Genomic DNA, 12,611 nt, shown 5'->3' with positions numbered 1-12,611 from the left:
ATTCATTGTCATTTTCGATTTCCGACGGGCTGAAAATTCAAATCATTTCGTGCTGACTGACAAGGAGCTGCAGTTTGATTAGCTGTTTCATGCGCCCTTTGATTGGCTGTTTCATGCGCGCTTTATTTACAAAATAAGGCGCCTCTTTGCTTTGACGAACCGTTCATCAAAGTTAAAAAGAGTATCTTGACGAACAATGCAGTGCTTGCTGCCGCCAATTTTTGGACGTAGGCAGGGGCATTGGATTTTTGTCAAGCACCAATATCTATTTTTGAACATTTTAGCCCCATATCTATTTTTGAACATTAAATTAACGTAAATGAGAAACATTAGATGCTAATATTTCTTATAACTGAGGAAATTACAGTAATAATTTTATAACGTCGGAAAGGGTTTATAGGTTTCCATTTCCCTTTTATTTTATTATTGTTCCGACCCATTTTAGTGGGGGAGGAACTATATAATCAAATGGGAGAAGCGGTTTTTTATCAGTCAATTTTGGCCGATATATATATATATATATATATATATATATATATATTTGTCGAAGAGGGTTGTGAGTAGTATAACAATAAAGTGTAGGAGTGGTATAACTCGTCCAAAAAAATAAAAAGATATTTCTGAATTTCGTTTTTTCCACGAAGTTATTGAGGGTTAAAATGTGTGAACATTTGACTAATTTTCATTGTTTTTGTTCAACTTTTCTGTAAATCTACGCAAATTGTTGACGATGATATTGTAGTTTGTTTCTCTGAAGATGGAGGAGTGTTGGCGAATTGTTTGATCCAATTTTCTGGCTCAAGTTTTTGCTGAATTTTATAAATTCAGCCACTTTTTTCATCAAAAACGGCACGAAAAAAGACCTTTAGCCCAATTTGTTTGAATATGTCAAAAAAAACACACCTAAATTGCTGAAATAATCTCTGTTAGCTTCAAAAAACTAGTTTTACTTACGCTGCCTTTGACAGTCTTCTTGAATGAAAACCTTTCCGATTGTTTTTGCTAAGTTAACTGGATAATCATCCTAAATTCAACTTTTTTAAATATATATTGAATTTTTGTCAAATGATTCAAATCGAGGAATATCGGAACAATCATGCGTTTCTAAAGAACGATCAGCAAAATCAAGGCTAATTTTGGTTTAATTAAAAATCCAAAAGTAATTCTGATTGCAAGCAGTCGCTCTCTTTTTCTAAGTATTTTTGCATTTTTCTATTTTTATGTAACTTAGATAACAAAATAAATCAAATCAGGGCTTACTATTGAAACGTTCAAAAAATTACCTAGGAAAATTTATCTAGTTTGTTAAGTCAAAAGCTTTTTTGCCGTTTTAGATTTAAAATCACTTGTTTTAAAATCCAAATATGGATTACTGTTTTTGACAATATATCTCATTATTGGTCAACGTTAGCATGCACAAAGCAGATACAGTTCAAACGTAGTGGATCAAAATTAAACATTTATTGTTGTTTTACGCTTTAGGTAATGATTTTAGGCTTTGATAATACGAGTTATTATGAAAACCTCTCGATTTTTGGAAATTTTTCCCGTCTTTTAGGTTCTGTTTCTCATCTGAACACATTAATGGCCGCTCAGATATAACATTTTTAGATCAAAAAACGAGAACATAATTATGAAAGTGACAATTTTATCAGTGAATAGATTATGGTTTAAAGGAGTCAATAATTCTTCTTGACAATTTTAACAGATTTTTTCTTTTTTCTGTAGATTTCTAGTTTTTTTTTGTGTTTGTGTGTTCAATTCGAGAAACTGGGAGATTTTGGTGGCCTTCAGTTGAGAAACAGAAAAACCTAATCACTGCACTCACTTGATAGGTAACGTTTTTCACGGCTCCAAATCAAATAATTTAAAAATTAGCAGAGGTATTTTTTCATTTTCTTTCCGCTGTTCTGCTTTTTCTACTTTTTAGCTAATCTCCCTATTACAGGTCGCATATTATAGTATTCATTGTTGCGGGAAAACAGAATTTAGCATATCTAATGTATTTAGCATATCACTTGCGCTTTAAAGGCTATGACGACGGTTTTCGTCAAAAGTTACCTTAGTTTATGGTTTTTTTTTACTGTATTTGTGCGTTCTTTTCTGCAGAAGTATGGCAATTTATCAGTAAGGAAATATCTCAATGCTTTATTTGGCACAAAATCTGAACTTATTCAAGGATTTCATTTAATATTTTTTTCTTGTCTATAAAATAATTATTTTTCGAGAAAAACTAAGGCAACTTTAATTTTGACTTTCTGTTGTTTTTTGTCTACTTAATTCCTGATCTCATTAACCAGGGCTCAACAATCTTCTTATTTGTATTCAAAAAATGCGACTGTTAACTTTTTGTTCTTTATGGAGTGTGTATTACTGCTCTAATGACTTCGATAGCGGTTTCTCGCAAAAATTGAATGAAGCTTTGATTTACTGCTGGATTTGTCGTTTCTGTTTGTTGATTTACGTCTTACTTTTGATAATGAGATGTCTCAAAGTTTGCCTATGGAGGTCAAATTGAACATCAAGCCATTAAATGGTTTCAGTTGAAATCTAATAGAGTTCATTTTTTGAAAACTTTGTTTTCAAAAAGTCTATTTGTGATTTTTTTTAACTTTGCCGTTTCTGTTCTTTCTTGTCTAGTTTTTACCGAGTCTTCGTATGGACTTGTCCTTTATTTTTTGTGAAATGCAAGTTAATTTGTTTAGTTTAGTTTTCGTTGAAGAGTATTTTGACTTTGTCATTAAGTGTATTTTTCATAAAAACGGAATTTGTGTTTTGCATTTATACAATGTTTCTTGGTGTGTATTGATTTTGTTGTCAATTTGGCCTTGGAGTCATTTTGGGCAGCAGGTCTAATTGGCACCCTAATTGCGCAAAAGTTCAAATGATTATTAATTTTGAATTGAAAGACATTTAATTTTATTTACGCACCAATTATTTTGGTTGCATTTTGATTTCTTCACTGACGAGGCGGGTCGGCAGTGTACAATGGCATACACTCAAGCGATCCCAATCATCCACATTTTTGGTTTAATTGTTTATCAAGTGAAGAAATTGGAAAAGTTATACATAATTTCAAGCTTTAGAAAAACTTAGTTACAAACCGAAACTACTGGAAGACTTATAAGAAACCAAACCACCTTGGATAGCTCATAATTCTTGCCATCAAAATCACAAGGAGACATTAAAAACAAAAAAAAACAAAAAATTTACTGTAATATTTGGATATCTAATTTTAATTTCACTTTATAACAAAATGTATATATCATCAATGAGACCAAAAAAATAAAAAAACACACTTATCATGATTTGCAAAGCAGATGAAAATTATTCACAATGGGACAAGATAACCAGTCAACGAAAAAAAAAGAAATGAAGTTCAAAAATGCTGGCACTTTTTAAACCAAACGAATTCACAATGAAAATAATCTATTAATGACTTAAAAATCTGGAAAGATTCATTAATAAAGTCTTCGAGAAACCACTTGGTGCGGTAAAAAATTGTGGTAGAAAAAGACTGCAGATTAACTAGATATACAGAAACAGAGAAAAGTTTTTTAATTTACGAAAATACAAAGTATGCAAGCCATTAAAAAAGCTATCATCTTAATAATTTGTATATCAAATATTATTTGTTTATTTTCAGTTAAAAAACAGAAGAAAAATTTTATATGTCCACTAGTGTCTAATTTCTGAATCAATGAGACTTGTATTTAACAAGATTTTTACAAAACAACAATAAAAAACACAAAAATTGATCACTCACAGGATTTTGAAGAATATCAACACTGTCCAAGATATAGGACAACAGTTGCAGCATGAAACCTAACGAGGGTTTAAAGTTTGAATTGAAAGAAAGTGGATTAAACCTCTCATTGATTAGACTGTTTTTCAGTTTGGCAAAAAGAACAGAAGTCGAAAATGTAACAAAATTTCTAAAATATTGGAAAAAATATAAGAATCATTAAAACCATTCGTTATCACCAGACAGCCTTGAAGAAGTTCATTGACTCAAAATAAGTGTTACGCCAAAAAACGACAACAAACGCAGGCAGAAAATCAGTATATAAACCAAAAAATCTGAAAAAATGTCCAAGTTTTTAAAGCCATAATCAGCTACTCACTGTTTAATTATTCGATCACCTAAGACTTATTCGACGCTTACGAGTTGTTTCAATGTTTCAATGACATGATAAGAATTAAAAAAAAAAATGTCGAACAGAGGTTCAATAGTCAAAAACACTTATGAAGACTCGTAAGACTAAAGTCATAAAACCAAAAGTTATAGGATAAAACCACTGACCAGTCTAGTTTTTGATTCAATGTTGGACACAAGGGACCTGTTATTAGAGGGACCGACCTAAAATGAGAAATGAGTTAAACTGGGTAAGACCATTTTTTTTTGAAAAAGAACAGTTTCAAAGTCTTAACGGACATTAGGTATGCTGCCGATGGTTAACTTAATTTTCCTTGTGAAGCCAAATGCTCTTTTGATCAACGAATTTAAGCCATAGGACAATAAAAAGGCAATAAATGCAGGCAAAACACAAAAGTTTACTAAAAATTGGGAGAGAAGTTTTCGAAGCCATGAGAATCATGAGCAATTATTCCCTGAAACTAAACTATTGTCCATTGTACCTCATTTGACCATAAATTGAATTTGTTAATAATGCAACCTTGGTTTGAAAGGGGACCCTTCTCTGAATGATATGAGGAGAACAAAAAGAACTGTGATAGGATTTGAAAAAAGCTCTCCAATGGAATCGAAAATTTTGAGACTTTAAAATCCCGGATGGAACTGCAACTAGCTTTTTTATGGCTGCTTGTATTTCATGAACACCAAACAAATTGGTGCGCATTTCATCGTAAAAATTAAATTTTAATTAACTTTTTGATTAAAAAATTCTAAAATTGATCAAAAATGTCGCTGAAAAAGAATAAAATCACAGCCAAATGGGGTTATTCATTAAAACTTCAAACCCTGTTAACTCTTCAAAGAGAAGATATTCAGAAAAGTGTTTTTATTTTTTAATTTTTTTGTCGGAAAAACTTTTTGAATGATTCTACTCTCGATTTTTTATGATAATTATATCGATCGACCATAATTGACAGAGCAAAAAAAACGGAGACGAGTATATAGTTCCTCCTCCACTAAGTGGGTTGCAACGAGAGACAATGCTGATTGCAGATTTTCCCCAGTCTCGATTTCCGAGGGATTTATATTTCTCATTCCATAAAAATGGTCTGTCTATATTATACCAAAAGACTTTTCCAAATAATCCGTTTTTCCAATTTTAATCTTTTTTTGAAGTTGGCTGATACTCCCGTTTCAGACCATACGTGAAGGCAATTACCTCTGATCAGACTATCCGAGACGGAAATGAACTCTGATCAGACTATCCGAGACGGAAATGACCTCTGATCAGCCTATCCGAGACGGAAATGACCTCTGCTCAGCCTCAGACCATCCGAGACAGAAATGACTTCTGATCAGACCACCCGAGACGGAAATGACATCTGATTAGAAAATCCGATCCAATTTCCAGACGTTGTATTTTTGGTCTGGAAACACAGCATGCGTGTACGACGACTTGGTTGTGATCAGAGGTCATTTCCGTCGTGCATCTCGACCTGATGTGCAAGTTCTTACATAATTGGGATGTCATCTCGATTGATGTTTTCAATCTGACGAGGGCAGCCGTACCACCTCCCCAGTTCTCTCTCACATGAATTGTAATTAATCAGTTGTTCTTCTCCGAACCAAGTTGAACAAAAATCGCTGCTCGTACCTGCACTGCTTTTCAGTTTAAATATCGCAATCGAAGAGCACAGACCTAAACAGAGATCAGAATAGCTGCCCGTGTCGAATTGTTACCCCCAAGATGTAAGAATAAGGGAGTACATAATTCCAAGCAGCACTGAATGGTAATAGGGGTAATGGGGGGGGGGGGGTAAAATTGTGCACGAGTAGGGTTTGATTTTAGGGGTAAAATGATACAAGAATAGGGGATAATTGGGGGTAAATGATTCCGGGGTAACGTCATTGATGTGAAAGATGGAATAAAAGATGGCCTAAAATAAAGGAAAGAGTTTTTCAAGGTTCTCTGTTGGCATATCTTTGCTAGCGTTGCGCGGATTCACACTTTGTAAGAATTTTGCAAGAAGTATATATTTTTTGCCACTAATATTTAATGCAATGAGAGGGGTGATTGCATTGAAAGTCAGTACAACTTATTCAACATTCAGATGATGTTATCATAATTAAAATGAATAAAACTTGGAAAAGTGCAAAAAAATGACCTGCCATTAGCCATTACTTCAAATGGCTGTTTTGGAGTTCTTCCACTCTAAAAAAGTTCAGATAAATTTACCTGGACGGGGTCTGGTTAACTTTCAGGTGAATTTCAGGTGTAAAGGCGCCAGAAACACACCTGAATTAGTAGTTCAGTTTAATTTTCACCTGAACTAGTTCAGGTGTAGTTACGTGAAAAAAAATTATTGCATTCAGCAATGAAACCAACAAGAAATTTGCTTTAAATGAAACAAAATTATAATGAAAACAAAAAATACCAATTATAGGGGAAACAACACATTTATCAAGCAATGTGCAGCCGTTTGTTGAGTTTCACAAAGTTATGTCTAAGTTAATTATAAAATTTTCCTATGTTGCCAATATTTCTTCATTACATTTTAATTCTTATCCCAAAATAAGTGGGATTTGAATCGGATAATAGCAACAAAATATTTTGCAACAGATGCTTTTTTCCGTATCATAAAGTCATGCATTTCGAAGACGGAGAAGATTTAAAGCATAAAAGCATAAAGACTGAAAAAATCAACTAAAAAGTAAATAGCATTTGGTATCAGCGATAATAGCAGTGAAGATAATTAGAATTGATTTGAAAACTGAGGTCCGAAATCCAGTAAAAGACAACGACTGAGAATTAGAGATCACAAATTTTTATTCATTTAAACTTAATTCCAAAAAAATAAGTCTGATCACTAACTGTGGATTAAAAAGACAATTGATTGCAAATTCGAAAACGTGAATGATAAAACGAAGATTCTTTGCTTTCCGAATCAATTAATAGGGCTGTATTAGCAAAATTTGCTAGATACTTAGTAGATATCAATTGATGTTTCAACTAAATGAAATTCGTGCAAAAACCAAAAGCTAAATGATAATTGTTGACTAAAAATTAAAACGCAGACAAGATAAAGTAACTTACTATCGATAGAAACAAAATGAAGTGTTACCCTACAACTTATGAAAAGTCAACAAGCATTTTTCATCGAACTTTTTAAACGGTAAAATGGACTCTTTAGCGCAGCTGTTCTTCTGCACAAAATACCAAAGTGCGTTGTCCCGTCTTCTATTGAAAATTATATTAAGAATGATAAAGATTATGAGAAGTAAACTTTTTTGGAACTCTTTTATATCAAACAATTCCTCATAGATTTTATGCTTTGCATATCTAGATCATAGTATAGAAAGCTTTTGATGGACCCTGAATCCAGCATAAGGAACGCATAAACTAAACTTTAATGAACACAAGCATTCAAAAGCTTACATAACTGAACGCGCATTAAGACAAACATTGCTATATCATTTGAATCTTTACTTTCCTGATTAGTAACCGATACATTCATTGGGCGTGGGTTATGCAGGAGCACTTTTGGACTACAACAAGAAATAATTATACGTAGGTGCCGCTAAGATTGCTCAGTTTGTCTGCTCTTAATTAGGATTGGCAGCTCAATTAACTTACTGAGACCAGAGCAGGTGAATGAGACGAAAGCAAAAAAATTTAGATATATCTGTTTCCACACACCGTTTAGATATTTTTTTCAATAAGAAGTAGAAATAAATTGTCTGCGCAACAATGAATTGATGAATCAGTCTCACAAGCTCCTTCTTTTTAAATATGCTTGAAGGGAGGAACAACTAGAGTTTCTTGAGATAAGCAGATTTGTTTCTCTCGAATCCACGTCCAATGGCAAAATTCTAAAGTTTGTTGGCTATCATCGGCCCCTCCCGGCTCAAAGCTTCACCTATAATATGGCGGAGGGAAGCGAATTGAACTTAATAATTGAAACTGAAAATCACGGCCGACAACGCCTTTGTTTATTGAAATCAATTTTCAGATAATTTTCAGAATAATTTCAACTCTTTTTTCATCAATGTCTTTCTCAACGAATTACTTATAACAAATATCTTTTCAGCTTTTCTATTTAACCCTCAATCTCCAATTGTTATAACATTCCACGATGTGCAGTACTCCCAATGAACTAAGTAACGAATCGCATCTTTTTACGACTGGCAGTTAATAAGCGTGCTAATTTATACTACAATTTCCATAAGCTCAATTTTTCAGCCCCCTCTCTAATAATAAAGTAAGACTTGTTGCACAAGCAACTCTTAGGAATGTATATTTGCCATCGACGTCAGTGGGATACCTAAAAAGATCTTGAATTGTATAATCGATGGCTAAACCAAACAAATTTGATAATGGAGCCCTTTTACAACCAAGTTCGGTAATAAAATGAATTTAGGAAAGTTGTTCATTTTTGTTTAAAAAATTATTTAACAAGATAACATCAAACAGTTGATCTAAAGCAAAAATAATGATAGAATTTAAACCAGTTACATTAGGCTGGGACGATCAGCAGTCTCAGTATTTATTGCCAATCTATATATAAAAAACACTCAGAAGGGTGAACAGTTTTCTACATCTTCAAGTAAACTAACAAGTTATTGTCGACCTTTCGACCTCGAGCATAAATCATTATTGCGATGTCATGATACATTTTGCTTAGATTTTCTTATGCTGATTTTTGAGTGATTATTTAAGAAAATGAAGGGCAGAATGTAGATCTTTTTGTCATTTTTGATTTTTTTTCAGTTAAACCTTACCGTCGATTGTTCGAAACTGAATTGACCCCTCAAAGTCCCTCACTTCAATTTGATATGGGACGACCATAGATCCATTTAGTGGATTTGTATACTCAACTGGAGATCCTGAAACGCAAAAACTACACTTTTTGTATTCAACACGGTTTTATGGTTCGCGTAGTTGTGACAAAACCGAATTTTTTTTTGTTTTTGTTCGGTCTTCTCAAATAGTGACAAACGTTACTGAGCAGTCACATCGAGAAATCAAACTTGTCCGACCATTTCACACCCAAAAACAAGGTTAGTACCTCTAATAATTGTCTGGCTAAATTTGCCAACATTGGTGAATTTGGCGTAAAAACTCAAGCATGAAAAAGGAGCTAAACCTGAGTATGGCCTATTGTGGTCAACGTGGAATCATCTTGCCTCATATTTCGCTGCATTAGGCGGATAATTAGCTCACAACTCAAACTAGGTTTCAATCAAATCTGAATTGTTACAAGCTTCATTCCTATCATTTCTATCAAACTGCTTGCAAAAATTTTTTCGATAAATTTAGGAGAAAAATGTTGGCGTTATTGTACCGATTCTTCTTCAAAAAAGCAGTCGTCCTTGTATTCTCTTCTCTTTTTTCATGAAAATTTGCCTCTTCGACGAAGAAGACTAAAAAGCGACAGAAAATGATAAAAAATGTTCACTTTGTGCATTTTCGACAACATACCATAGTTGATTGAGGATGGTTATCTTGTAAGAATCTTGCAACACAATGCATCATCTTGCAAGATTTTTACAAGATTCTTGCAAGATCTTGCGAGATAACCGTCCGAAATGGAAGAGTCTTGTAAGATAACCGACGATCTTACAACAATCTTGCAAGATAACCGTTTTGCAGGAACCGCCGGAAACATGTCTTTAGCTGCTTAATGGGCCTTTTTAGCTTCTTTGAAGATTAGAGAATAAAATTCGACCTATTCTTTATCCTCTAAAGAAAAAAAGAGTGAGACCCTGAAACTGTTAAGGCTAACACATATAAATAGGAACGTCATCAAAATGCGCAGACGGGGCCACGCAAATGGTTGGGGGTTTTGTCGCTACAGAAGAAAGCTACGGCAAATAAATATGAATAAGAACATCAGCAAAACACAACCGCAAGCAAATGAGAGGGCTCAGAAAAAGGGTTGGTTGAAGCGCGAAAGAAAAAGAACAAGAGAGAGAAGGGTGGGGTTAAAACGCGCTGAATACAAAGGCAGAAAGAGAAGCATCAAAATTTATTTTCCTCGAAAGCATACAATAACTTTAAATACAATAATTTTTTTTTGTATTTCAAAGAAAAACCCATTTGAGAAGCTGTGAGTGATTCGGTTTGAGTAGTTTAACCAGCTCATGGTTAATCAGTAAAATTGAAATCTTTGTTGTATTTCTTGTTTGTGTTGCTTGTATCTTGGAAACCATATGATTTGAATATATCTCTACGGAAAACCAAATGTGACACCAAATTTCAACACTACAAGAATCTAAGTTCTTGTTGTACCTTGTTTTGTTTGAATTTCCTTACTGGGATGAAATTTTCTTCTTGTTTTTCTATCTAGAAAAAAGTGAAAATCTATCTTTTTACATTTGCTTCTCTTGCGAATATCAGGATTTTCAAACTACTTTACATATTTCTGTCTCTCCTCGGCAAAGGATGCTGGATGCTGTTTTTTACGTTAAAAGCATCAAATAAGTGTTTAAGGTAAAGTGTTTCTTAAAGTGATGCTGCCCTGTTGATAATACTGATTTGCAGTTTCATTCGTCCGCAAAAATTAAAATTCTGCAGAAATTTTTCATAATGTCGTAGAAACTTTTTAATATTTCATTGAAACTTTTTAAAATTTTACAGAAGAAATGTCGGGTTTCAACCATTTGTGCGAGTGTTAAAGGTTGCAAGTACGGAGGGTTGTCAGGGGGCGCAAATCGAAGCAGATGCAAATACTTTAAAAACAAATCGGTAATGTAACTGAGTCAGCGTCAACAACTGGTAAGCTTAGTGCGTTATCCATATGATGAAATGGTCTTGAGTTGGCGAATTTAGGCATCATATTTAACCCATTCTCTTCTTAGATTTATCTTTTGAGCGTCTTCTGTTCATTTGTTTTCACAACTTTGGTAGATGAAAGTATCAGGTTATATTTTACTGGAGTCTTCAATGGTTTGAATTCATCATTGTGAGTCTCAATTATGTTTTCTATGCAGCCCTCGTGACTGATTGACAAAAACGATATCCTGTAGCTCAAAATTGTGGGTACAGATGTTAATGGAAGAGGGGGGGGGATAAATCCAATTCAGCGGCATCAAGTTATGAAAAGTCTCAGTAAGATTGAAAAAATTAGTCGTATTCGGCTCGTTATTATATATGAAAAAGATGCATCTATAAAAACTACTTATGGTCTGCACATTGAAGTTAGCTCCTCAGAGCACAGGGCAAAAATTTCAATTGCTTAAAAAAGCTCATACGAGAATTGTTTATCAAATATACGTTCCAGGGTATGAAAAATAAATAGAAGATCTACAATTTCAAAATCTCACCTGAATTGTGTGGAAGATAAGTCGCAGTAAAACTATCCGGATCATCAACACACTCAGTAAAATTCAACGTGATTCCCGTGAAGTCTTCATTGACCTCAACTCCAATACTTCTGACGTCATTCAAACTATTGCGATCCACAAAATGGGCCGTAAAGTGTCCAGGTATTGTAACATCGTCAAGTTCCACGAAAATAGCTACAGGTTCGATTTCGTACCAGCGAATTTCAGAGCGTAGACTTTGTTCTTCTTTGTCATAGATAGCTAAAAATGACGTTGAAAATTGTCCAACGATTCTGAGTTCAGCTTTATCATGGGGTGGTAAAATGCAATTAGAAATGTTGAACCAAGCCCTTTGTTGAATTGGTAAGATGTCAGGCTTCAGAGGACCGTTGCAAATAGTTTTCAAATCGAGGCCTTCAACTTTTAGCCCAGATACGGCAAAGATAGACGGCTTATCTTCTGTAGGTTCTTCCTGGTTCAGCTCATACAACCACATTCCGGGGTATTTTTGTTGGTCGAAGTTTGAGTACGCCCAGAGGTTCCTCATTTCAGTTGTCCCAGAAAACGGCAGTTCCACGATTGATCCTGAAATTAAGATTGTTTATGTGTTCTAGAGAAGGCACAGAAGATAAAATGAAGATCACCGTGATATATCGAATATAATGGAATCAAGCCTAGCTCAAAATTCAGCGCCAAGTTACAGGATAAGGCCAACTATTACGGACGATTGATAAGTAAAAATTGGCACATTTAAGGACATTGGATTTCACCCACCCAAAACGGTTTTTATTCATTGTTTAATTGCCTTAACCTCCATATCCCTCGGATTGTCTTTTCATAATACATATGAGCAGCAGGAGCAAATTAATAATACTGCTATTAGAGGAGGACTGTGACTGAATTTGCATTACACACTAAGTTTTCCCCACTTTTTGATAGATAGACCCATTTTGACAATAATAAAACGCGTGCAATTCAACTCTTTGTAATGGCTGTTCTCCAAATCAGTTGTGACGGGGAGAGTTTTACACTGCTCAGTTTGTTTCAGCGGTTCAAAATCTGTCCAGTTATTCTGTTTTGCAGTTCGCGTTTGTAACTGTATATTTGCTAATAACTATTATGTAACTTTTGTAACCATTTGCTAATCTTAAAT

General features: G+C 34.0%; 1 protein-coding gene across 1 annotated transcript in view; it reads right to left on the bottom strand.

Annotated features, from left to right (window-relative positions):
• The window catches only part of LOC142348595 (uncharacterized), a 50,021-nt gene that overhangs the window by 17,001 nt on the left and 20,409 nt on the right, over positions 1-12,611 (bottom strand). The window contains exons 3-5 of the mRNA XM_075399989.1: positions 11,459-12,043; positions 8,915-9,019; positions 5,651-5,834 (exon numbers count right to left, since the gene is read on the bottom strand). Coding sequence (XP_075256104.1) covers positions 5,651-5,834; positions 8,915-9,019; positions 11,459-12,043 — 874 coding nt within the window. The remainder of the gene's footprint in view (positions 1-5,650; positions 5,835-8,914; positions 9,020-11,458; positions 12,044-12,611) is intronic.

The sequence above is a fragment of the Convolutriloba macropyga genome, chromosome 10 (assembly GCF_964194025.1).
Source record: "Convolutriloba macropyga chromosome 10, txConMacr16.3, whole genome shotgun sequence".
NCBI lineage: Eukaryota > Metazoa > Xenacoelomorpha > Acoela > Convolutidae > Convolutriloba > Convolutriloba macropyga.
Note: the sequence above shows the minus strand (reverse complement) of the source record. Positions and strands in the feature narration are given on the sequence as shown.